At 37.6% G+C, this 24770-nt stretch overlaps 2 protein-coding genes across 4 annotated transcripts in view; one reads left to right on the top strand and one right to left on the bottom strand.

Moving 5' to 3' along the window:
- Window positions 1–19: 19 nt before the first annotated feature.
- Window positions 20–8143, bottom strand: cfap99 (cilia and flagella associated protein 99). The gene is made up of 15 exons (XM_067455009.1): window positions 7822–8143; window positions 7582–7726; window positions 6858–6952; window positions 6571–6683; window positions 5999–6176; window positions 5262–5342; window positions 5087–5155; window positions 4905–4991; window positions 4691–4779; window positions 3709–3913; window positions 3479–3620; window positions 3244–3395; window positions 2902–3107; window positions 531–714; window positions 20–426 (listed from the first exon to the last, which is right to left on the bottom strand). Exons 1-15 carry the CDS (start codon window positions 7930–7932, stop codon window positions 334–336), a joined length of 1950 nt encoding a protein of 649 aa, XP_067311110.1. The 5' UTR covers window positions 7933–8143; the 3' UTR covers window positions 20–333.
- Window positions 8144–8493: 350 nt separating this feature from the next.
- zfyve28 (zinc finger, FYVE domain containing 28) overlaps window positions 8494–24770 on the top strand; it is a 22434-nt gene continuing 6157 nt past the window's right edge. For 2 of the 3 annotated variants that reach the window (XR_010908004.1, XM_067455002.1), the window contains exons 1-13: window positions 8495–8847; window positions 11530–11670; window positions 13600–13737; window positions 13916–14118; window positions 14376–14465; window positions 14642–14731; window positions 14890–14991; window positions 16695–18134; window positions 18306–18398; window positions 20040–20203; window positions 20344–20460; window positions 20560–20661; window positions 23440–23543. Coding sequence is in view for 2 of the 3 variants with exons in the window: in XM_067455002.1 (XP_067311103.1) it covers window positions 8809–8847; window positions 11530–11670; window positions 13600–13737; window positions 13916–14118; window positions 14376–14465; window positions 14642–14731; window positions 14890–14991; window positions 16695–18134; window positions 18306–18398; window positions 20040–20203; window positions 20344–20460; window positions 20560–20661; window positions 23440–23543 (2823 nt within the window). In the remaining variant the exon portion in view is untranslated. Of the gene's footprint in view, window positions 8848–11529; window positions 11671–13599; window positions 13738–13915; window positions 14119–14375; window positions 14466–14641; window positions 14732–14889; window positions 14992–16694; window positions 18135–18305; window positions 18399–20039; window positions 20204–20343; window positions 20461–20559; window positions 20662–23439; window positions 23544–24770 lie in introns of all 3 variants that reach the window. The other variant, XM_067455003.1, reaches the window with a different exon arrangement.

The raw sequence follows: 24770 nt of genomic DNA, 5'->3' as shown, positions 1-24770 counted from the left end.
TAGAACAACATTAAAAAGTTGTACTAAACTGATTTATTCTGATGTCCTTATTTAGTATGTGTGTCTTTGCGATACAGAGAAGGCTCTTTGTTAGTGTAGTATTTTGATTAGAAATATTTCAGTATGGAAAAATATAATCCAATAACTTGCGTGACTTTCCACACCCAAAACATTGTTCACTTAACTGTAACTGCCAGCCAAACCTGTTAGATGATCTAAAAAAAGCTACTTAAAATATAGATGACATCTTATATACCAAGTATCATTTACTATTTAATTTGCCTAGATGTATTCTTACAATATAAATAGCTTTTTTTTACATTGTAATACTCATCAGAAAACTCGCCTGTGGTTCTGACCAGCACCATTAATTTGTTGTTCCAAATTGCGCTCCAACTCCTGCCAGTGCTGTTCCTCAAGAACCTGCTGCTTGTATCATTTAATGGAGAAAGATAACACAATAATAAGTGTCTGTTCTGTTACTGTGGCAAAATTTGTGATATCTGGATTGTATTCTAGTCTCGTCTCACCTTTTTGAGGGAAGTCTTCACTGTGAGTGGAAGCACCTGTTCATTTTTCTTTGTAATGTTTTTTTCTGTCTTTCTCTTCTGTCTTTCCTGTTGTTTTTGCTCCAGGGTCTTCTGTAGGGCCAGCACTCTCTCATCTCTTCTGACAGCCTCCCGCAGTTCACTTCTCATCCTTTTCTCCTCTTGGCTGAAAACAGAAATCATTCAGCCCTTCTTTTCCACATTTAACTCAACATAATATCAGAAATAACATTATGACCTAATATTGTGTTGGTTCCCCTTTTTCTTCCAAAACAGCCCTGACCTGTTGTGGCATGGACTCCCCTAGACCCCTGAAGGTGAGCTGTGGTATCTGGCACTAAGATGTTTGCAGTAGATCATTTAAGTCCTAAAAAGTTGCGATGTGGAGCCTCCATGGATCAGATTTGTTTGTTCCGCACATCCAACAGATGCTCGATTGGATTGCGATCTGGGGAATTTGGAGGCCAATTCAACACCTCGTTGTCCTCTTCAAACCATTCCTGAACCATTTTTGCTTTGTGGCAGGAGTATTATACCGCTGAAAGAGGCCACAGCCACCAGAAAATACAGTTTCCATGAAAGGGTGTACATGGTCTGCAAAAATGCTTAGGTAGGTGGTACGGTTCAAAGTAACATCCACATGGATGGCAGGACCCAAGGTTTCCCAGCAGAACATTGCCCAAAGCATCACACTGCCTTCGCCAGCTTGTCTTCTTCCCATAGTGCATCCTGGTGCCATGTGTTCCCTTAGGTAAGCAACGCACACGCACCCGGCCATCCATCCACGTGATGTAAAAGAAAATGTGATTTATCAGACTAGGCCACCTTCTTCTATTGCTCCGTGGTCCAGTTCTGATGCTCACGTTTCCACTTGGTGCTTTTGGCAATGGACAGGGGTCAGCATGGGCACCCTGACTGGTCTGCGACTATGCAGCCCCATACGCAAAAAATGCGATGCACTGTGTATTCTGACACCTTTATATCAGAGTCAGCATTAACTTCTTGCGCAATTTAAGCCACAGTAGTTCATCCGTTTGATCGGACCACACAGGCCAGCCTTCATTCCCCACGTGCATTAAATAAGCCTTGGCCGCCCATGACCCTGTCTCTGGTTCTCCACTGTTCCTTCCTTGGAGCACTTTTGATAGATACTGAGCACTGACTGTGAACACCCAAAAAGAGCTGCAGTTTTGGAGATGCTCTGACCCAGTCCTTGTCAACCTCACACAAATCCTTATGCTTGCCCATTTTTCCTGCTTCTAACACATCAACTTTTAGGACAAAATGTTCACTTACTGCCTAATATATCCCGCCCACTAACAGGTGCCGTGATGAACAGATAATCTGTGTTATTCACTTCACCGTAATGTTATAATGTCATAATGTTTTGCCAGATCGGTATATAATCATTCATATGTATAATTACTGTGGAGTCCAAATGTCTGAGACCACTATGGAAAATACTTTAGCATTTTTCTAATTTCATTCAAATGTTTTCTTTATAAGTTACATTAGCAGCATAAAAGATAATTAAAGTAATTAACATGAATTTGTATTTGGTTGGTCTCCTTTCTTGCTTTGATGACAGTGACACTTAAACTGGAATGAACTCTGTATGCTTGAACGAAACCTGAAATAATCCTAATACAGAGCCTTGTGGCACACCATAGTTTACCATTGTAAGATCAGGGGCATGTTGCATTAACTGCTTAAACTAGTCTTACAAGTTAGTCATCACATTTTTTTCGAATAAAAAACATTAAAAAGTAGTTTGGTTTAATTTGATAATAAGAGTTAGACTGAATGCCCCTTGATTAAACGCTAGTTAGTCATACTAGTACTTATGACCTAATTTCTAACATGATGTCCTAACATAATGGCTTTATTTATGCAACAAGAGTTCTGTTCCTCTACCCAAAGAAAGTCATAGTGATCTAAGAGGGAGTATCTGAACCAGGCCAGTGCCTGTGCGAACCCAAATGTTAAGCCTGTCAGGAAGAATATGCTGAGTGTTAAAGCCAGCACTTTTAGTCAAGCAGTTTTAGTGAAGAAATACAACCACAGTCAGAAAACACATGTAGATCATTTGTAATTCTGACAAGTACTATGATAGAAAGTCTTCATGAATTTCAAAGAAAGCAGTCTGACCTTTTGTACAAAGGAGTTTACTGATTTAAATAGTGTCTTAGAAATAATGCAACATCTTCAATATTTCTTATCAATTTTATCTGTCTTCCTTTCATTTTAAATAGAGTTTAAATAGAAAAAAGAAACATTTTTAATGTCTGAAATGTTCTTTTAGACCTGACTGTAGGTTGATGCAGGAACAGATGTGATTGGACCGGTATGTTACCTGCGCAAAGCAGCCTGTTCTGCCAGACTTCTGCGTAGAGCGATGTTGTCCAGCTGTTCTAGCAGTAGCTGCTCTTTGAGCTGTTTCTCCTGAAAGATGCGCTGTCTTCTGTCCTCAAGCTCACACTGTTCTGACTCTCTCAGGAGTGCCAAACGCTCCCGCAGCTCCGCCAGAGACATCTCACACAGCAAATCATGACCTGCAGTCTGAGTAACATTACAAAACAAGGGTTAGATCATAATGATGCATACTTTCTTTTTCATCCCCATAGGCAGTGATACAAAACTTCTGGCTAGTAGTGTATATCATTTTATTCTATTTTTAATAAGATGATGCACTAACCTCAGTGTCATCCACAAAGTTTTGTCTGACCAGAGAGACTGACTCAAAAGCACGAATCTGACGGATGAGCTCCATCTTCCTGCTTAGCTCAGCCTGAGCTTCCTCCAGAGCCTGGCAGAGGAGTTCCCTGCTCTGCTCCGAGACTTCCTTAACTGCTCCGGACAAAAGGTGTTTCATTGTTGTTTCATGGCTTGTGAAAATATTCTGCCAAACGTATCATCCACAATCTTTGTACCTATTCGTTGTTTGATTTCTTGTAGCTTAGCTTTGGCGGCTTTGGAGTTCTTGTGACCATCTGCCACTTGTTGCACGAGCTCTCTCATTTCCTTCTCCTCCTTCAGACGTTTCTCTGCATACTTGCGCATGAGCTGTGCAGTCTGAACCAATCACACATTACATCAACATAAACATAATACAGACTGAGTCATGTATTTCTGCAAACACTGATGTTTGTTATGAGATCACCTCCTCTTTAGTCTGCTGAGCTTTATGATGGTTACGCTCCAATACGCGTTCTCGTGCAAGAACCGCCTCTTCATGACTGATCCGTCCCTCCAGTCTTCGGCGCTCCAGTTCAGCTAGTTCCTCCTGTAGATCCTTGTCCTTCATCTCCTTCTGCCACTGCATGAACGCAGACGGCTCGCTTGCACCTAGTGACAATTGCTCGAATCTGAACAAACAAATACATATATGTCAGAACACACCAGGATTTTTCTTATATTACAGTTGAAAACTTGAAGTGTTATTTTACCCAAAAATCTCACATCTATCTCATGATTTTCTAAGTCACCCTAAAATAACCACAAATGAAGTCCACGTGATGTGTTTTCATGCACTATATTTAAATATATGCAAATGAGTTTTGAGATTTTCTCATTTCAATTTGTACCTTGCTCAATGGATAGTTTCAGAAGTCTTGGGATGGGTCAAACTAGCTTTATATGTATTATCCCATCAACCAGAACTTTTACCTTTCATTCATATATGCATACTATTTGGTCAAATATTTGAGATCAGACAAATATTTTCATTAAAAGTTATATGAGAAGCTGAAAAGAAGCTGTTTCATTCAAATGAGTAGTGACAGAAATAGTGCAAAATGTAAATATTTATACATTTTGTCATATAGACAATTTATGGTGCTTTTTAAAAAAAAATTTTTTTATTAAACAACATCCATTGACATTCATTGTCTTTATATGGAAAAGAGCACCATGAACATCTCATGTGTTTCATGGACAAAAAAACAGTTTGTAAATATGAAAGTAAATGATGACAGAATTTTATTTTTATTTTTTGTAGAATGATTACTTATGCTATTAGTTGGTTTTCAATGCTTTGAGATAATGGTTAATAATTAGTCCAATAATTAGTCCAAAATTAATTTGTGATTACACAAAGAAAAATAACTAAATCTGATTCCCATTGAGGAGTTCTGTGACTTTACCTTTGTAACGCTTCTTCCAGTTGACGATTATATAAAGCTCCCTCTCGCAGTATGGCTGTTGTGTTCAGTCTGACAGGTACGCTGTTTGTCTGTGTCATAGTAAATAAATTCACAAAATTTAAATTCACTATTTCACTGCACAAAAATGCTCCGAAAAATTTAAAAAGCATATGGTGCATGTGTCAAGAAACTTTTTTGTTCGAGTCAGAATTACCTTTTGGGTGGCGGGGCTGCCAGAAGTATAAAGCTGGTCAAATTTGAGTTCTGCATCATGGCTTTGAAGGATCTGGGATATTACGTTCTGTGCAAAAAAATAATTCATCAAATTCTGTAGCGTTATGTGGCGTTAAAGAAAAGACTTAGCTGATGTATTCAATAGTGCTGTAAGACACTAACTTGAGTTTTCTCAGACTTCTGTGGGTTTGCGCATCGGAATTGCTGAGAGTTCGCTTCATTCAGGACTTTCTAATGGAGTAAATGAGGTACACCATGAGGTAAGATCTGAACACAAAGTAAATAATGATAAATAAAATTAAAAGCAGTTTTCCAGTATGTCTCTGTTTGGGCTTACTAAAGCTTTTTGTCGGTTCCTCTGTCTCATCTCATCCAGAATCTCTGGTTCTTTTGGAGATCTGTGAGTTGTGACTGGTACCTGAGAGAGGCAAATGCCACAATCATCATAGTTTTACAATCTGAATTAAACAATGTCTGTATGTCATAACGCAGTAGTTCTCAGCCTCTTTGACTTAAAGGCCACCCCACCCCCTCCCCCTATAAAGGCTAAAATATATATTTTTTCTGCTGTCCTTTTTCTCCCTGTTTAAAACAATATATTTTTTTTTTGCTTATGTTGTTAGTTTTTGATTTAATAGTTACTGATAGCTTCTTTCTAACATTTTAATTTAGATTAGAGATAGATTATTTTAATATATTAATAATAAACATTTTAATTTAAATAGTCATCCTGCGACCCCCTTGGAAATGTTCTGAGGCCCCCTATTTGGCCCCGGCCTCCTGGTTGAGAACTACTGTTATAATGTGATTATTGTTCTGATATCTGTGTCACTGCCGAAAATAAAAACACACAGTATGTTTCTAAAGGTTTGTAACATTAAATAGCCTTGAAAATGTGTTTACAAAATAATAATAATAAAACAAAAATGAATAGCCTTTTACCAAAAAATCAATTATGCAATAATACAGTGATGACTGAGTAAAAAGAGTTGAGGTGTTTTATAATAGATTAAAAAAATGACTGACTCATAAAACACATACTCCATTATTTCAAGTGTTTATTTTGATACTTGCCGGCTTGGGCTTGTCCTGCTGTGGAATGACTTCAGGAGCAGGGAGTGGTCGAGCTTTGGGCTGGGTCAGAACAAACTCCCTGGGTTCTGTGTTTTTCCTGGGAATTTTTTTTGGCAGATTTCCTCTGCCCATTTTTTTGGCAAGCTGATCCAGCAGAATCTCAATCTCATTGCACCATCTAAGAAGAAGAAGAAGGATTTCTGCACAATGCTTACTAACAACCATCAATAAATAACAGATCTTAACGTGCAAAACCTGTCTTGTTCAGAACAGGGTAGATTAGTTTTGTGTTCTAGCATCAGGCAAAACCATACCACACCTCTTCAAGCCTACAGCGATGGTGGATAGAATTCGTACTCTCATTAATAATTTAATGACTCCTAACAACATCCACATAATTAATATTCCTAATTCAATTAATGTCTTACAAACATTTTTCACAATTTAAAATCTTTAATCCTTCTTTCGGTCTCATCAGCTAAACCTATCAAGTGTACATACGCACCATAATGTAAAATAATGTGATTTACAGCTCTAATACATTTCCTTTTTTATTATTATTATAATTTTACCTCAGCAGTGGTGTGATCCAGTTATTTTCTACGAGGGCAGCATCATAAATGTGAATCCATTCCCTCTTGATATGTGTTGTGAGGTTGCTGACGTTAAAGAAAAAACTCAGGAACTGAGGTACCGGACAGAACATTTGCACCATAACAGAGACGGAAAGCAAAAGATGAGGAAATATATCATACAATGTTGAAATACTTTAGTTCATGATTGAATTTCACTGTAATTTAAAATGTTTAGCAGGCCAAAATCTAATTCTTAAATCTCATTATGTATGTGCTTTGCTTACTTTGTGCATTTTTGAGATGTCTAGAGACTTGATAATTCTACCGAAATGCTCCAGGCCAAGATCATCAAGATGGAACATGGCAAGATAACAGACAACTGACAAAACCAAACAAGACCAAAGAAGATTGGTTACCTTTTGGAATGTCTGGCATAAAGTAAAGGGATAGTTCACCCCAAAATTAAAATTTTGTCTCAAGTTGTTCCAAACCTGTATGAGTTTCTTCCTTCTTTAAATGTTGTACACAAAATAATATATTTTAAAGAATGTTAGTAACCAGACCGTTGACGGCACCCATTGACTTCCGTAGTTGTGTCTTCCGCATGTACTTACTATAGGGTTAGGATTAGGGTTTAGAGTAAGTTGCATGTAATCATGCATAATTATCTGTTATTACTATGGTAATATAACATGTAATAAGGACACAATATAAATTGTAACTTTGTTTTCCCAAATATGGAAGTCAATGGGTGTCAACAAATGTTTGACTACCAACATTCTTCAAAATATCTTCTTTTGTGTTCAGAGGAAAGAAACCCATACAGGTTTGGAACAACATGAGGGTGAGTAAATTATGACAAAACTGTCATTTTTGGGTAGACTGTCCCTTAAGATACTAAAAAGAAACAGCCGTTGGGTGATATAGTAAGATTTAAAAAAATAGCAATAGCAGTTTAAGCTTGTAAATTACAGTATATTTGTACTAACATCAACAAGATACACTTACCAATGAACAGGTTTCGGTCCGCTCTGAATAAAATGTGTCCCTGCTGCATGTAAAAGATGTTGACCACAACATCCAAAAGCTTTTTGTGCGTGATACATCCATACAAAGTATCAATAATGAACTTCTGGTCAGCAGAGGAAAGATTCTGAACGACAGAAGACATGAGAATATGATGATTTCTTTAATAAAACACATGGAGATATGTATGGAGGAAAAATAGACATTCTTTATAACTGTTACCTTAAGATCTTTGGTGGCATCCTGCGTATAACTGTCAATGCATTGTTTGTCTTCTTGAAACTCGTCCAGGAGCCTTGTTACTTCGTTGACAAGTTCTTTGTAGTTCTTCATCCTCTCTGGATATCTCAGCCAAAATATATAACGTTGTACTTTCGGACCAACAGGCAGCAGTTCAAAAACGTGGATTTTATACTTATCTAATCTGATGTAACGTTAGATTATTGATGGAGCATCCTAATACAGTTTATGACTAGAAAAATCTATCTTTAACCATATAAATAGGTTGAAAAACATCTATCGGGCAACGACAGTGTTTTGTTGTTGCCTGGAAACAGCCAGCAAGGCGGTCCGACTTTTCCTGAGAGGACGTCAATTATTACTATTCTCCAGTGATATTCCCTTTGTTCTCTTTTGTCCACCCCCCCCCCCCCCCCAAACATTTAGTGGAAAAATATAATATCGATAAAATAATTTAAAAAGCATAAAGTGCTTTACGGAAAAAAGAAAAAAAGAAACAAAGGCGTGCAAAATAAAAAAAATAGTATTTATTATTTAGTTTATTTATGTAAACGAAACAAAAGAGCTATAAAATATAATAATAGAGAAAACTATACTAAATAATTTACGAATAAAAAAGCGGATTGTTTGGCAACCCGAGTCAGTCAAGCAGTGCGAGCGCAACTTCCGTAGTCAGGCTGAGCTCTAGCTCAAAAGCTTAGTCATGAGCAGCCTGTGTGTTTGGGGACAAAGACACCCGCTCGACTGCTAGATGTAAGGGCAGAGTCCGTGCCCGTGATTAATTAATGGTGGATTTACACTGTCCGTGTCTGTTTTTTTTTTTTTTTTTTGGCTTCTACTTAACACTGTCAGCACGGCATTGTTAAAGAGCAGGCGCTAGCTTAGCTCGCTAGCTGTGTGTTTGTGTTCGGGTTTAAAGGTCCTGTTCGGGTTTGGTACGGAGCTGTCGCTAAACTGGCGAGGTGACCCATGATGAATCGGTTCCGAAAGTGGCTTTATAAGCCAAAGGTAAGGTTGCCATCAGTTCAATTAATAAATACTTACCAAATAGCTTTATTACTAAGTGAATATGTTTGAAAACATAGGCAATATTTTGGGCATCAAATGATGTGGGCATCCTACCTAGACAGCAATTTGGGGCGTCGTATCAAGCTGTCTACATAAACGGTTTTTTAGCATCACATGATGTCAGCTGTCTATCGTACCTAGACAGCTTTTGTGGGCATCATATGCCAGAATTTCTAGGTATAATTTTCTTCAGTACGTTTTTTGAATCACAGCCCTTTATTATTCAGTCAGACGACTTTGTCCATTCATTCCGTTAGTAATTTCAGCGCTTCAACAATTAGTTGACAAAGCTACATTTCTCATTTTCGTTTGTTTTTCATCTAATATTTATATTTTATTTAAACTGTATTTTCATTCATATTAGTGCTGTCAAATGATTTTGCTATTAATCACATCTCACATAATAGGTTGCGTGTGTGTGGGTGTGTATGTGACGGCTTTAATTATTATAAATGTTTTAATTGATAACAATAACCCTGAAAACGTATATTAATTCGAGGAGATTTCTGTACTTTAGCTGTGTGGTCCTTCGGGTTTGTTTGTTTTTCACAGCATCAAGGTCTACTAACATTTATGAAGTTCCTTTCAAACATTACAGTGCTCATGATAACTTTTGTTAACTCTACAGCAAGTAACTTCACTTCACCAGCTTATAACTCTGACATCGATGCCATAGAAATATCCAGAGCTACCGCAAAAACGGAAGTTCAAATTTTAAAGCCAAATTTTAAAGATGTCTGTTTTTTGTCTCTGGATGAGGTCTATTGGTTGTGGCCTTTGCTTAGGTTTAATGACCCTTTGTGTGGCCCCAAACCTTTTGTATTTTACACAGCAAAAACCACATTTCACCACAGCTCACAATGGCATTACCGATTAAATATTCTTGTGTATCCACTCCATGGGCAACTGATGCAATTGTGGTTTGCTGCAGTTTTGTTGTCAACTGGTTTTTAACGCATTAAAGTCTTTCTATGAGAGATTAGGGTCACTTTTCAGAATAATCTGAATAATCTTACAACAGGATGTTAGAGCCGAAAAGTGTTTTGTTGAATTAAGCCCTGGGTACCCTTTGAGATGTATAAACACTCATTGTTGTTAAAGAAGCCTTGGCCCATGGGTGCAGTTCTGCCTCTGACTGTGACTCACTTGGATACATTCTTCACAAACATGCCTGTTGTAATCATTGGGAATGAACTATGGTATCAGACGCTCTCTAAAACGAGCGGATGGTAATCAGTAAAATGGAACAGATTGTTCTTCAAATATTTAGGATGTTTGCATGAAGCTAAAAGTCATTTCAGTGTTGCTGTAATTTAGTTAATTACTGTACAGATATTTCCATCACTTTGAAGTTCATTGAAAAGCACAACACATACTTGCACAAAGTGAAACAATATTACTTACTTCCTTATACTTTGTATAAGCCTTCCACATCTTTTAGTTCCCTATACAACGCTTAGTTCTTCTATTGTGATTTAGAGTCTCTAGTGTTTTGGTCGCACCTGCGTGGGCATCATAGGCCTGACCGGTTCAAATCAGCTTATTCCCGGCTCTGGTTCATGTTTCAGCCACGTGCCACTTCCCAGGCAAATTCATGTGCAGATTACAAACAGCTACAGTCCAGGAAAAATAGATGTCCCAATCGGGAAACACTCCAAATCACAACTTCCAGATAACACTCAACTTTAGTTAGGTTAAGTTGCTTGCTAAGGCAAACTTTGCCATTCTTATTCTTTATGTTTAAGGTTAAGGAACTGAACAAAACTTTGGTGTATAACTCCTCCTGGATAGCATACGTTATGTGAACTTGTACCAATAAACCAGTCAAAAGGCACACAGGTATATTTGTGGCAATGCAGTGGGTCAAAATTATCGATTTTTCTTTTATGCCAAAATCAGTAAATAACATGTCCTATGAAGATATTTTGTAAATTTCCTTCTCTAAATATATTTAAAAAAATATGTATTCTTATTTCGTAATATGAATTGCTAATGACTTTATTTGGACAACTTTAAAAGCAATTTTCTCAATATTTAGAATTTTTTTGCACCCTCAGATTTACAGATTTTCAAATAGTTGTATCTTAGCCAGTATTGCCCTATCCTAACATAGCCACAAAAGCTGGCATGACATTACAAAAAAAAGTAACAATTTAAAAATCTTTACTGTCCCTTTTGATATGAACAAGTTTTTGGTGCTAGTGGGTGTATATGTTCCCTATTTTTTCCATTTAGTAATTATTTCTGAGACTCCAAGATCTTTGAAATACACCTTGGAATGTGTTCACTGTCCAGTCTATGATGCAAGAGATTTGTTTTCTGTTGAGTGCCCAATGGAGCAGAAGGAGTCCAAAGGTCTAGATCCTCATCAGTGCTCTTTAATCCAGTACTGACATCTATCATTACATTAATTTAGTACCTTACATGCTCTTCTGATGTGTGCGAAGGGCTGTTGTTGCAAGACACCGCTCTTTAAAAGACATATTTTTACACACAGTGCCAGACGCACACCCTACTGCAGAACTCCGATACTTGCTTACTCTTCACTAGTTTGTTTGATCATCTGGTACTTGATTAGATCATCAGACCATCTGTTTACATTTGCTTGCTTTTTCCATGCAGAGGTCAGATCCGCAGCTGCTGGCCCAGTTCTACTATGCAGATGAAGAGCTGAACCAGGTGGCCACTGAGCTGGACAGTCTGGATGGCAGGAAGGACCCTCAGAGGTGTACCCTGCTGGTCAACCAGTTCCGCTCCTGCCAGGTTATTCACTTAATGGTCTCATAGTACAGAGCTTAGTCTTTTTTGGACAGTTTTATCAAGTGTTTGTTTTCTACATTCCCTATTCGGGAATGTTTTATCTTTAAGTGAGTCTTTTTCCTTCATTTTTTTGCTATGACAAGTTGCAAACGTTTTGGGAGCTAAGAATGTGTTGGAAAGAAGTCTCTTTTGCACACAAAGGCAATCAAAAACACTATAAACAGCCATATTGTGAAATATTATTACAATTGTTTTCTATTTTATTACATTTTAAAATGTAATTGATTCCTGTGATGAAAAGCTGAATTTTCAGCATCATTACTCCAGTCTTCAGTGTCACGTGATCTTCAGAAATCTTTTTAATAAAGTTGATTTGCTGCTGGGAAAAAAAAAATTCTTATCAATATTAAAAACAATTGTGTTGCTTAATATTTTTGTGGGAACTGTGACATTTATTTCAGGATTCAGTGATGAATAGAACGTTCACAAGAACATTTATTTGAAATAGAAATCTTGTAATGTAAAAGTCTTAAATGTTACTTAATCATTTTCATACATATTTGCTGAATAAAATTAATTCCTATTTAATTTCTTTTATAAAATCTTACTGACCCCAAACTTTTGAATGGTGGTGGATAGTAGAATTATTTTTCCAATAAATACACTAAATAGCTTGAAACAGCAAGTCACTGGCAAGTGATACAAATGTTTGATCTGAATTGTTAAAGTAGTTATCGACTATGGGAGTTTTATTTTCTATTCAAAAGAGGTGTCCACATACAGCTGAGTTGTTAATACATTACAAATCTAAAATTTTTAAATAAATAAGAATTAAAACTACATAGCCTAAAATGGAAATGTAACTGAAATTAGACCAATATATTGGGTGAGAAAGATTCTCTTTGTATTATTTGATAGTCCTGTACAGCGTGGTGATGACTAATATTATGACTAATAAACTTTAGAGAACTCAGATTGTTTGTGTCTCACACACGCCCTGACAAAGCCTCATTAGCCACAACACATATAGGTGTCCAGTACTTGTCACCTGTTTTTAACATATTAAAGCCATTATGAAATAAAGGCTTTTTAGTTCAAGTTCAATTTTATTTATATAGCACATTTCCCACAGCCCCCAGGCTGACCAAAGTGCTTTACAGAAGGTCAAGAATAGCATACATACATAGAAATAAAACCAGAACAGAGTAAAAAATAAAAAGCACAACTTTTAAAAGGTAAACACATCAGGGTAATCAGTACACTAAAGAAAATAGAAAAGTTTTTAACAGTGACTTAAAAATAGACAGGGTAGGGGCCAGCCTGATCTCTAAAGGCAGGGTATTCCAGAGTCGTGGCCCTGCTACTGCAAATGCACGCTCACCTCTACGCTTCAGTCTAGCGCTTCAGGCTTTTTATATTTCTTCAATAATATTTGAGTGCTTCGGAGTATTGATTTTTATCAACTCCAATGTTATTTATGTAAGCTATCTGTGTCTTTTTGACCCCAAATTAAGTTTGCTGAAAATAATAAATAAATAAAACATAGACAAAATGTAGCTAATATTACTACCTTAAGTCAAGTAACGTCTTTTATTAATATTTTTCAAGCAAATCTCAAGTCCTAAAATGTGCGACTTAAGTCTGACTCGAGTCAAGTCATGTGACTCGAGTCGCCTACCTCTGATTCCAGGCCTGGTAAAGTATAGAAATGAAAATGAATCATGGGGATTTTTATAGGTATATATGTATTTATATCTCAGTTTATGAGTGCAGTCTTTTAAAGGTTTCTTTAAAAACCATTATCTGGTAATCCCATGAGTGGACTCATCTTGGGAAACATTGTAATTCTGATTTCAGTGACCCGTCTCCCTTCAATCCTTTAAGAGAATGTTCTAACCCTGCATGTTGTGTGTCTTCTCAATATATGTACAGGACAATGTGTTAAACATCATAAATCAGATTATGGATGAATGCATACCTGAAGACCGAGCCAACAGAGACTTCTGTGTGAAGTTCCCAGAAGAGATCCGCCATGACAACCTTGCCGGGCAGCTGTGGTTTGGTGCAGAGGTAGTGCACACTAACTGCTTTCCTTCAGACTCGATCTTCCCTAGAGATCTTTCTTGTTAACTTTCAAAAGGACATGAATATAAAGAACTTCAGAACATCAGTGAATCATAGCTGTCACTTGTGGCCATGAATCAGTGTAAGCCATTAGAAGAGACTATAATATCTTTCCTCTCTCCAGTGCCTGGCAGCTGGATCAATCATCATGAATCGTGAAATCGAAAGCATGGCCATGAGACCACTGGCTAAAGACCTCACCCGTAGCCTGGAGGAAGTGCGCAACATCACCCGAGACCAAGCGCTACGAGATCTCAACAACTATACAGACCGCATAAAGGAAGCGCTACGTCAGTTTGACGGCCTCTTCGCTGAGTTTGAGCTCAGGTACCTTAATGTGTACAGCTGTCTTGATTTTTGCATCCACTTATGATGATCTAATTATGATGATGACTATGATGCATTTAGGATTTTGGACAGTTTATAAATCATTGCACGATGTCTTTATTGTTACTAAAGTTATCATACACCAGCACGTGCTAGCTTCGCGAACATGTCATTTCAGCAGACAATTAAAAGTGTTATTATTACATAACGTGAAAGTAATGTAATCATATCATGGACCTATCTGCTCCCTGTTGTAGCTATGTGTCAGCCATGGTGCCTGTGAAGTCCCCTAAAGAGTATTACATCCAGCAGGAGGTGATTGTGCTCTTCTGTGAGACAGTTGAGAGGTAAATATTCAGGTCTTGGATTGGATATCGCCAACTACCCCACTATACTAAACTCACCACGATGAATGGCATTATCAGTTGGAAAGAAACTAAAAGAATCTTGATCAATATAATATTAAAGCGTGTATTTATTAATTATACTCATATATACAGTATTAATGTTTTCCCATCTCAAGGGCCCTGAAGCTTGAGTATCTTACACAAGACATGATTGACGACTACGAACCAGCTCTTATGTTTACAATTCCTAGACTTGCCATTGTCTGGTAAGTGATATGTCATTCTAATTACCTGTTTTCTTCATGTTAACCACCTCCAAATCCCTCTTTAAGTATTGATTTTCCTCACACTGTATATGTCATATGTAGACGTTTCTGTCTGCTCACCTTGTAATGGTATCCTTTGTCATGTTATCTCTTATTAGTGGCCTTGTTATCTACTCTGAAGGGCCTCTTAACCTCGACCGTAAACCAGAGGACATGTCTGAACTCTTCCGGCCCTTCCGTACTTTGCTGAGAAAAATAAGGTATGACAAACTTGGAAAACGCTTTGTGTTCACAATAGTTATTCACGGGCACCTTTGATTTGGTCATCTGATGCAGATATAGCTGGTTTTTCAGGTTTTTCAATGCTGGTTTGCTTTTTTGTTTGGTATTTTTCTTCAGTTTTTTTAAAATAGATTTTTAAAATAGTTTATATATGTAGTCAAAGATGTCTACACCACATTGCAACATCTTGAGGCTGTCTACACCAAACTAATTTAGTTCTGTGAGAATGAAATGTGTCCTTGTAACTTATGGAATACAGGGCTTGACGCTAAGTTGAAAAATGTAGGGTCTCTTTAAAAAACTTCAGGGGCACAATGAAAATTGATCGACTAACAGGTTTTTCCTTAATAAAGGGTTTTTCATTGAGATATTTGCAAGCAAAATTATTTACTTTATTAGAATACCGAAAATACACTAGCTACTCCAAATTATTTCATAATTATGTATTTATTTAACTGTAATAAACAAATAAAGTCTATATATTGAATAATATTTGTTTATTAATGTTTTTGGACAGGGCAGCCCAGAAAGAACCTTCAAGAGTTTAGGTTGAAACAAATGCCAGAGACAGTTTGTGTCACCAAAATTCTAATAATATCCAAGGAAAAACTAAACAAAATAACCTTATGCAAAATGCTGGAATTTTAATTAGCAACAAGTCTGGATTGCACGCTATTCATTTGAATTGTAAGTGCATTCCTTTGCTGGCTGCTCATTCAAAAAGATGAAGATGAAATAGGCCGTCTTACCACCATCTATAACAATATATCAAAATATTATTATTATTATTGTCATCATCATCATCATGCCTTATAATGATGAATGCAACACTAAGGGCCGAGACGTCCTGGAGCCAGCCAGATTGGGGCTTGCATGTGAGCTCTTGGTGGCCGTGCTTAGCCCGAATGAGAGACGTGTGGCTGTCCTCCCGTGGGCCACCTGCAGGTGTGTAGTGGATCGGGCGGTGGGCGAGGGCCCCGGTGACCCAATCTCTGGACACAAAAACTGGCTCTAGGGATATATTACAATATGAAAATAATGAAGTAAACACTGTCATCATAATTTTGTCAACAGTAGATCATAAGCAATAGTTTGGAAAAAATGCGTTGTACTATTCACTGATTACAAACTGCTCTGAAACCACAGGCCTGTTGAACGTGCAAGAAGCACCACGTTTTGAATTTGAAAATGCAGTGCTCTCATTTATTTGATGAAATCCCATCTTTTTACAGCTCAATCCTGTTAGGCCTTTTCTTACAAACAAATGTAATGATCCTAAATTTAAGACTGTTTAAAGTGAGCAAGACTTTTTTAAAATACAATTTAAGATATTTAAAGATCTTCAATGATCTTACATTTCATACTTTTGGACCTACGGGGACTTTTTAATTTGCGCATATCCATTTTTAGTCACAAACGCGAATTGAACACTCACACTGTCAAGCCCTGGAATAGCTTTGTATATGCTTCCTCATGTGGAAAATGATTGAATCTCACAGACAAAAACTAATTGCCTTGCCTACAGTCTTTATGGTAGTTGGATAGAACTGGCATTCATAACTTTTTAGTTTGCTGAATTACAGCAGCACTGAGATTTTAAAATGTAAACCATATTAACATTATGTAGCAACTGAAGAACATTGCAGGCTTCTGAGTCATATAATTGTGTTCTTCACATCAGGGATCTGCTGCAGACACTAACAGAAGAAGAGCTCATGACGCTGGAGCGTAGCCTCTGCATCTCCCAGGATGGAGAATTCCCTGCAGGTTCCAGCATGCCTTCAACCAATGACCCAGCCGCTTCCACCGGTCCTGAGAGCCATCTGGAGACACAGGAAAAGGAAGACAGAGTTGAGGAGGTGGTGGATCTTACACTTTGTGTAGCCCCGGAAGAAGATTCGGTATGGAAGGAGGATGAGGAGAAGATGGAACAGCTCGAAACATCCAGTGAGAGTGAGGAAGAGGAGGCCACAGATGCAGACTTGGCTTGCTCTATGCAGTACGATGAAGAAGAGATAGAGCAACTTAATATGATGGTGCATCAAGTGGGGGACGAAATGTCTACGCTTCTTTCTCCTCCAAGTCAGAGTCAGTCCCCAGCCCACCAGCCTCGACCGTATAGAGGAAGTAGCCTCGACGGTTCCAGTGCCACCTCCAGCCAGCAAGCATCTCCAAGGAGAGTCCAGAGTTCCTACCATGATGATGATAGAGTGTTTTTTATGGACGATCTGGAGTCTGGTTTAACTAGTGAACTGGTTCGCGGACAACTTCCCCTTCCTACCGTATGCCTCAGATCCCCTGACCACAGTAGACCAGTTCCGTTGACTGACTCCTCATGTAATGGTTGGTTGACAATCTGCCAATCAAGCAACACCACCAATCTGGAATGTCAGCGCAAACTGAGCCAATCATCTGAGTCCTTGGGGAACTCAGACAGGTCGCCCATGGTGAATGGCTGGGAAGGGTTACAGGAGGAAGACAGCGTACAGACCGCGGAAGAAATCGCCAATCGTACCGGTGGAATGAAGCTTTCCGCCACAGTTATTTTTAACCCTCATTCCCCAAGCTTGACCGACTTGGCTGTTGTCATGCCTCATTCAGCCGATGTTTCTGAACCCGGTGAGGGTGGGGCTTTAGTTGCCACTCAGTGCCTGCTTAATTCCTGTGTGTGCTGTGCTGCCGGATGCGTTGACAACCACGAGGATGCCATGGATCCTGCTGGCCGGGGCATGGCGCTGGGATTTGAGAAGCACAAGCTCACCATCACAAGCTCTGTCATCCAATCAGCAGTAGCTGCTGCCAGCCCAGGGAAAGGAAATGGACATTTACCGCTCACTCTGCCCCCTTCTCAGGGCCACCTCACCCCTTCTGTACCACACTGTTCCGTGCAGAACCAAGCGAGAGAAGAGGAGGGCAGTCAGGACTGTACCCACTATTCCTGCTGTGAGAAATGCACCTCAGGGGTTCTTCTTGCTCAGGATAGAGGCTCAGGACAAGGGGAGGGTGGACCTAGTTGCACCCATCAAGACACAGGATGTCGAACACAACCTAACACTACAGTAAAAGGGATATCAGAAGGTTTTGGAAAACAGTCCAAAGAAGATAACAGAAAGATCTCTAGGTTTGTTTATTTATGTCGAACATGCATTAAGGTTTTCTTGATTTGCCCATTTTGTTATGGGCTTGCTTTGAGTCGATTTCATTATGAAGGTTGCCATTCTTTTCAGTTCTTGTATTTCATTTTCACCTGTTACCCCCACCCCCACATGTTTTTTGGAATGGTCCGCTGCAGTTCTCAGGAGTCCCCCCTCAGTTCTGTCCCCAGCAGTGACATTGATGGTGTTTCTGTCACTACATGCAGTTTGTCAAGTTCATACACACCCAGGTAAACTTTTATCTGATGAGTAATGGTGGAATATGTCAACACTGTTGCTATAGAGTGCTGCAGGGATGATGAATTTTCATAGGCCTGAAATTAGTAAGAAGCATTGTTCCATTGCCTTTTGGATTATTTTAGAAAATAAGCTCTGTAACCAACAAAAGTTTACGATTCTTGCATGTTTTATTCATCATGAGAATCTTCATAACTGAACACAGGGTTCGTGAATCACAATCTCTTAAGTTTAAATACAATCACTAGATGTAAAAAGCAAACTTCTGGCTATAAACGGCTATATGCACCACATTTTGCATGATTTAAATTCACCACCACAAATTTTTAAACAACTAAAATAAAAGTAAGGACTTCCTACAAATTAGGAAGTATGAGTTAGAATAGTTTGAAAGTGCATGAAGGTAACAACACAACAAGGCTGTAAAAGAAGACTAGTGAGTAGATAATTTTTCGTGCTTGGCATGATATAAATATCCAATATCCAAAGGACGTAAATATCCTTTTAAATATCCATCACAAACTTGTGAGCAAGTACCTTTTTCAAGACGCATACCCCTGCCTTCACAGACAAGGTTTAAGCCTAGTCCAAAACTAAAATGCATGTTTATGAGTGTTTTAACTGAAAGTTACTTGGACTGACAGATCTTAAATTATGCCAGTGCCACTGTTTTGTCTCGAGATGTGCACCAGTAATGTTTTCTTCCAATGCATGTTGATAAAAGCTACTTAAATATCTTAACTGATTTAAGGCCTAATCCTTGTTCAAAACTGGAAAATGTACACATTTTATTTCTGGCATTTAACCAGACCTAAAAATGTCAACTTAATTCCAGGTTTTAGGACTCATTCCTGAAGCACTCTGTAGTTTTAGTTTTTGTGGTGGTATTAGCTAAGGCAAATAAGTGTGTCATTTTGGTTTTCAAACTGGTTTTTAAACACTCCCCATTTGTCACTGATACTCCCTCTCAAAAGCCAATGGTTCTGTTACAGGCTGGTTGAGATGTACATAGTAATATTTTAATAGCTCATATCACTACCATTTACCCCAGGCAGTAGATTATGATGTTAGCAATGCCAAGGTCATGGGTTTGGCTGTCATGAAATCTCATGATTAATTGTATTCGTTGAATGCAGTGTACATAGATTTGGAGACATCGGGGACTCTAGCAGTGGGCTCTTTTTATTCTTTTTGTCAGCCACCCAACAACCCTTTGTAATAACATGACGTGCCTTTGAGCAACCTTTCAGAATATCTTGTTGCATATATCGACACCCTGGCTACCACCCTAGCACCTCCATAACACCTTGACAAGCACCACTTTTGCAGTAGAAAAGTGTACTTTTTTTTTCTCTTCCAGAAATATATTTATTTTAATGTTGATGTGAATGATATGTGAAAATTAGGCCTAAAACTCTGTGTGATCCCAGGAAGGTATTGCACAAACCCGCAGTGTTCCCTCAGCTGTAGGGTCACACTTTCTGGATTAACTTGATTATGCAAATTTCTCCCTTGAGGAAAGCCAGCAATCCCCACCCATTAGTCATACTTCATTGATCTTTTTTTATTTTTTTATTATTTTATAATTATTATGATGATGATCATTATTCATTTAAATGTATCTTCTCTTTCAGCCCTGTTAGTAGCCTGACAACCAGCTCGGACATGTCTGAGGATTTGGATCACCAGGAGATTCAAATGGCTTTGCAAGCTGCCAGACTTGCTGCTCACAACAAAATTCGCTCACGTTTCCATAGCAGTAGTGACCTCATCCATCGTCTTTTTGTCTGTATATCAGGTGTGTTACCTGATGACATTGAATTGACATGGATTTGTAGCCTGTGAAGCTTTTGTGATGTGAATTTTTGAATACTAAATGTAACTCCAGGAACTAAGTAACAATAATTGTGTTGATGTCTTCTTTTCAAATATCTGAAGGTGTGGCCGATCAGTTGCAAACAAATTATGCGAGTGACCTGCGAAGCATCTTAAAGACTCTTTTTGAGGTCATGGCTACAAAAGCTGACCAAGGGGACAATGAAAAGCCCAAGAAAGGTGAGTGAGCTTCTGAAAAATAGGGAACTATATCAGCATGTTTTCATCGTTCGATGCCAGACATCATTAGTTTAATGTGCTGTTTGATATGCACCTCAGGTCCGTGTCTCGGCAGTACAGTACTGGAAGATTGTGCTCTCTGTCAAGAGACGATCTCTTCATCAGAGCTCGCTGCCAAAGCCAGAGAGGGACAGTTTGAAGGTTAGTTCAGTACACCATCTATATGCTCACAATATGAGGAGACTTTTATTTTGATGTTCATGGGTCTGTTCAAAACCACCTCTGCATCTGAAATCACATACTTTCTGAGTAGGTGCTTCTTTTGAACGAGTACTCAATTTTTTAATGGTCACAATGTTCTCTTTAGTATAAATGAATATGTGTAGCTTCAATGCAATCTGTACCCACTGCATCCACTATGTTGGCACTGTTATGTGATGTAATTCGCGAGTTGTCACTTACTATTTTCAAATCCTCTCGTGTACATTATGGGATAGTTTATGGGTATAGTTTGAGTCCTTATTTCAGATTCTCACTGGAAATACAGGTCCTTCTCAACAAATTAGCATTTTGTGGAAAAGTTTATTATTTTCTATAATGTAATGATAAAAATTAAACTTTCATATATTTTAGTTTCATTGGACACCAACTGAAATATTTCAGGTCTTTTATTGGTTTAATACTAATGATTTTGGATCATCAATTTTTGGATCTCAATAAATTAGCATATCATGAAAAGGTTCTCTAAACGAGCTATTAACCTAATCATCTGAATCAACTACTTAACTCTAAACACCTGCAAAAGATTCCTGATGCTTTTAAAAACTCCCAGCCTGGTTCATTACTCAAAACCGCAATCATGGGTAAGACTGCCGACCTGACTGCTGTCCAGAGGGCCATCATTGACACCCTCAAGCGAGAGGGTAAGACACAGAAAGAAATTTCTGAACAAATAGGCTGTTCCCAGAGTGCTGTATCAAGGCACCTCAGTGGGAAGTTTGTGGGAAAGAAAAAGTGTGGCAAAAAACGCTGCACAACGAGAAGAGGTGACCGGACCCTGAGGAAGATTGTGGAGAAGGACCGATTCCAGACCTTTGGGGACCTGCGGAAGCAGTGGACTGAGTCTGGAGTAGAAACATCCAGAGCCACCGTGCACAGGCGTGTGCAGGAAATGGGCTACAGGTGCCGCATTCCCCAGGTCAAGCCACTTTGGGCTACAGAGAAGCAGCACTGGACTGTTGCTCAGTGGTCCAAAGTACTTTTTTCGGATGAAAGCAAATTTTGCATGTCATTCGGAAATCAAGGTGCCAGAGTCTGGAGGAAGACTGGGGAGAAGGAAATGCCAAAATGCCTGAAGTCCAGTGTCAAGTACCCACAGTCAGTGATGGTCTGGGGTGCCATGTCAGCTGCTGGTGTTGGTCCACTGTGGTTTATCAAGGGCAGGGTCAGTGCAGCTCGCTATCAGGAGATTTTGGAGTACTTCATGCTTCCATCTGCTGAAAAGCTTTATGGAGATGAAGATTTGGTTTTTCAGCACGACCTGGCACCTGCTCACAGTGCCAAAACCACTGGTAAATGGTTTACTGACCATCGTATTACTGTGCTCAATTGGCCTGCCAACTCTCCTGACCTGAAGCCCATAGAGAATCTGTGGGATATTGTGAAGAGAAAGTTGAGAGACGCAAGACCCAACACTCTGGATGAGCTTAAGGCCGCTATCGAAGCATCCTGGGCCTCCATAACACCTCAGCAGTGCCACAGGCTGATCGCCTCCATGCCACGCCGCATTGAAGCAGTCATTTCTGCAAAAGGATTCCTGACCAAGTATTGAGTGCATAACTGAACATAATTATTGGAAGGTTGACTTTTTTTTGTATTAAAAACACTTTTCTTTTATTGGTCGGATGAAATATGCAATTTTTTTTAGATAAATAAAAAAACAATATAATTAAAATAATAAAACAAATAATTAAATAATAATTAAAACAATAAAAGACCTGAAATATTTCAGTTGGTGTGCAATGAATCTAAAATATATGAAAGTTAAATTTTTATCATTACATTATGGAAAATAATGAAGTTTATCACAATATGCTAATTTTTTGAGAAGGACCTGTAGTAGGTCTTCCAGGAGCTTTCTGCATAGTGTTTATGATGTGAATCTGGATGTATTACTCTTCACATTTTGTTTGCATTTCACATTTCATTTTGTAATGAAGTAAGGATATTTGGATTCAGCCCTAGTGAGATGTAATCTACACCACATCTTAAAGCATCTTAGGCTAAATATACAAAGCTTTTTGTCCCAAAAGGTTTTAAGATCTGCTATATGGTCAAACTATTAACATGCTTAACTATTCCAGTAATTTCTGTGAAGACAAATCATAATGTTGCATCACACAATGACATTTAAACAATGGCATCATCAAAGTCCGGCACTGAGGCCCTGTTTACACCTGGTCTTAAAGGGTTAGTTCACCCGAAAATAAAATGTACGTTATTAATGACTCGCGCTAATGTCGTTCCACACCTGTAAGACCTCCATTTATCTTCGGAACACAGTTTAAGGTATTATATATTTAGTCCGAGAGCGTATGGAAGTGTATGCACACTATAGTGTCCATTTCCAGAAAGGAAATAAAAACATCATCAAAGTAGTCCATATGGGACATCAGTGGGTTAATTAGAAACTCTTGAAGCATTGAAAATACATTTTGGTCCAAAAATCACAAAAACTACGACTTTATTCAGCATTCTCTTCCTTGTTTTTTTATTTTTTATTATTATTTTTATTATTTTATTATTTTTTATTACTATTTTAGTACATCAAGTTAAATGAAATGAAAATGAGAAATGCTGTTTATATTTTATTTTATGCTAATATGTAATGCTGTTGGAAGACAAACGGCCATTGCTTACAACATTTGCAGACCTTTTTCAGTTTTTACAACTCTTTTTCTGTTCTTCTTTCAACTTCAGACCCTCCTGAATGGGTACCAGATGAGGCCTGCAATTCCTGCATTGCATGTAAAGCGCCATTTACAGTCATCAGAAGAAAACATCACTGCAGGAGCTGTGGGAAGGTACAGTCGTCCAATCTTCAAACCCTTGTCAGAATAGAGTGCAATAGAGGCTCCAGGTGTAAATTAAATTCATTATTAAATGAAATTCAGTGTAAATTAAATTCATTAGTAAATTTAATTTAATTCATTTTCAAACTCTCAAAGTATTTTATATAAATAGTTTAAAAATATATATATTTTTATACATAAGTGTAAAATAAGTGACCATTACATTTTACCAAAGGAAATCTAATAACAAAAATTGGCAAAATGAGCAAGCATAATAATAGTAATAATAATAATAATAATAAAAAACAGTACTTTTTTCTAAATTTTTATTTTTTTATTTTTTTGTGCCTCAAATCAATGTCTGTAATGTTGTGATTCATTTTGGAGCTGGAATATTTGGTTTATGGTGTAGAATTGTTTTACTGTTTTTGTTATTTTTTGTGTTGCTCTTTATGTAGACAAATAATGGGAAAATACTCTCAGATTAAGAATAATTCAGCTCATTATAAAATGCAAGAACCTATGGTAACACTTAGTTTTATGTCCATGTTACATGTCCTTACTTTAGTAATACTGTAAATTATGCATAATTGGGTGAAACTAACCCTAAACCAAGCCCCAATCCTAACCACACAGTAAGTACATGTTGTTTATTATTACACAGTCATTAAATGCATAATTACACTGTGACACAGACATCTTAAAATAATGTGTAACCAAACCAAGTATACATGACAGGATTCCTAGGCAGTTTTGAAAATTATTAAATTTGATTTTAAGGTCTGGAAAAGTATGGAAAAACAAACCAGAGTATTGAAAAAGCTTTATGATTCCAGTTTTAAGAATTTCACAAAATAAATGTATTATACAAGCAAAGTGTTTTCATGGCACAAATTTAGTGATTGTTTAGTGTTTGTCAAACACTTAATTCAAAGGCCATATTTTAAAACTGTTTGTCCTTACCATAAGCAAGTCTTTTTTTAACTTGACTAAATTAATATGCGTGTGCCGCTTAAACCAACAACAGATAAGTTACCAAATGATCTTCTAAATCAGACTGTACTTTGCTATATATATATATATATATATATATATTATATATATATATATATTAAATATATATATATATATATATATATATATATATATATATATATATATATATTAAATATATATATATATATTAAATATATATATATATATTATATATATATAATTTTTTTATTTATATATATATTA

This window comes from Pseudorasbora parva, chromosome 10 (genome assembly GCF_024679245.1).
Source record: "Pseudorasbora parva isolate DD20220531a chromosome 10, ASM2467924v1, whole genome shotgun sequence".
Classification (NCBI taxonomy): domain Eukaryota; kingdom Metazoa; phylum Chordata; class Actinopteri; order Cypriniformes; family Gobionidae; genus Pseudorasbora; species Pseudorasbora parva.
The sequence above is the reverse complement of the archived record's forward strand: the minus strand, read 5'-3'. Positions and strand labels throughout refer to the sequence as shown.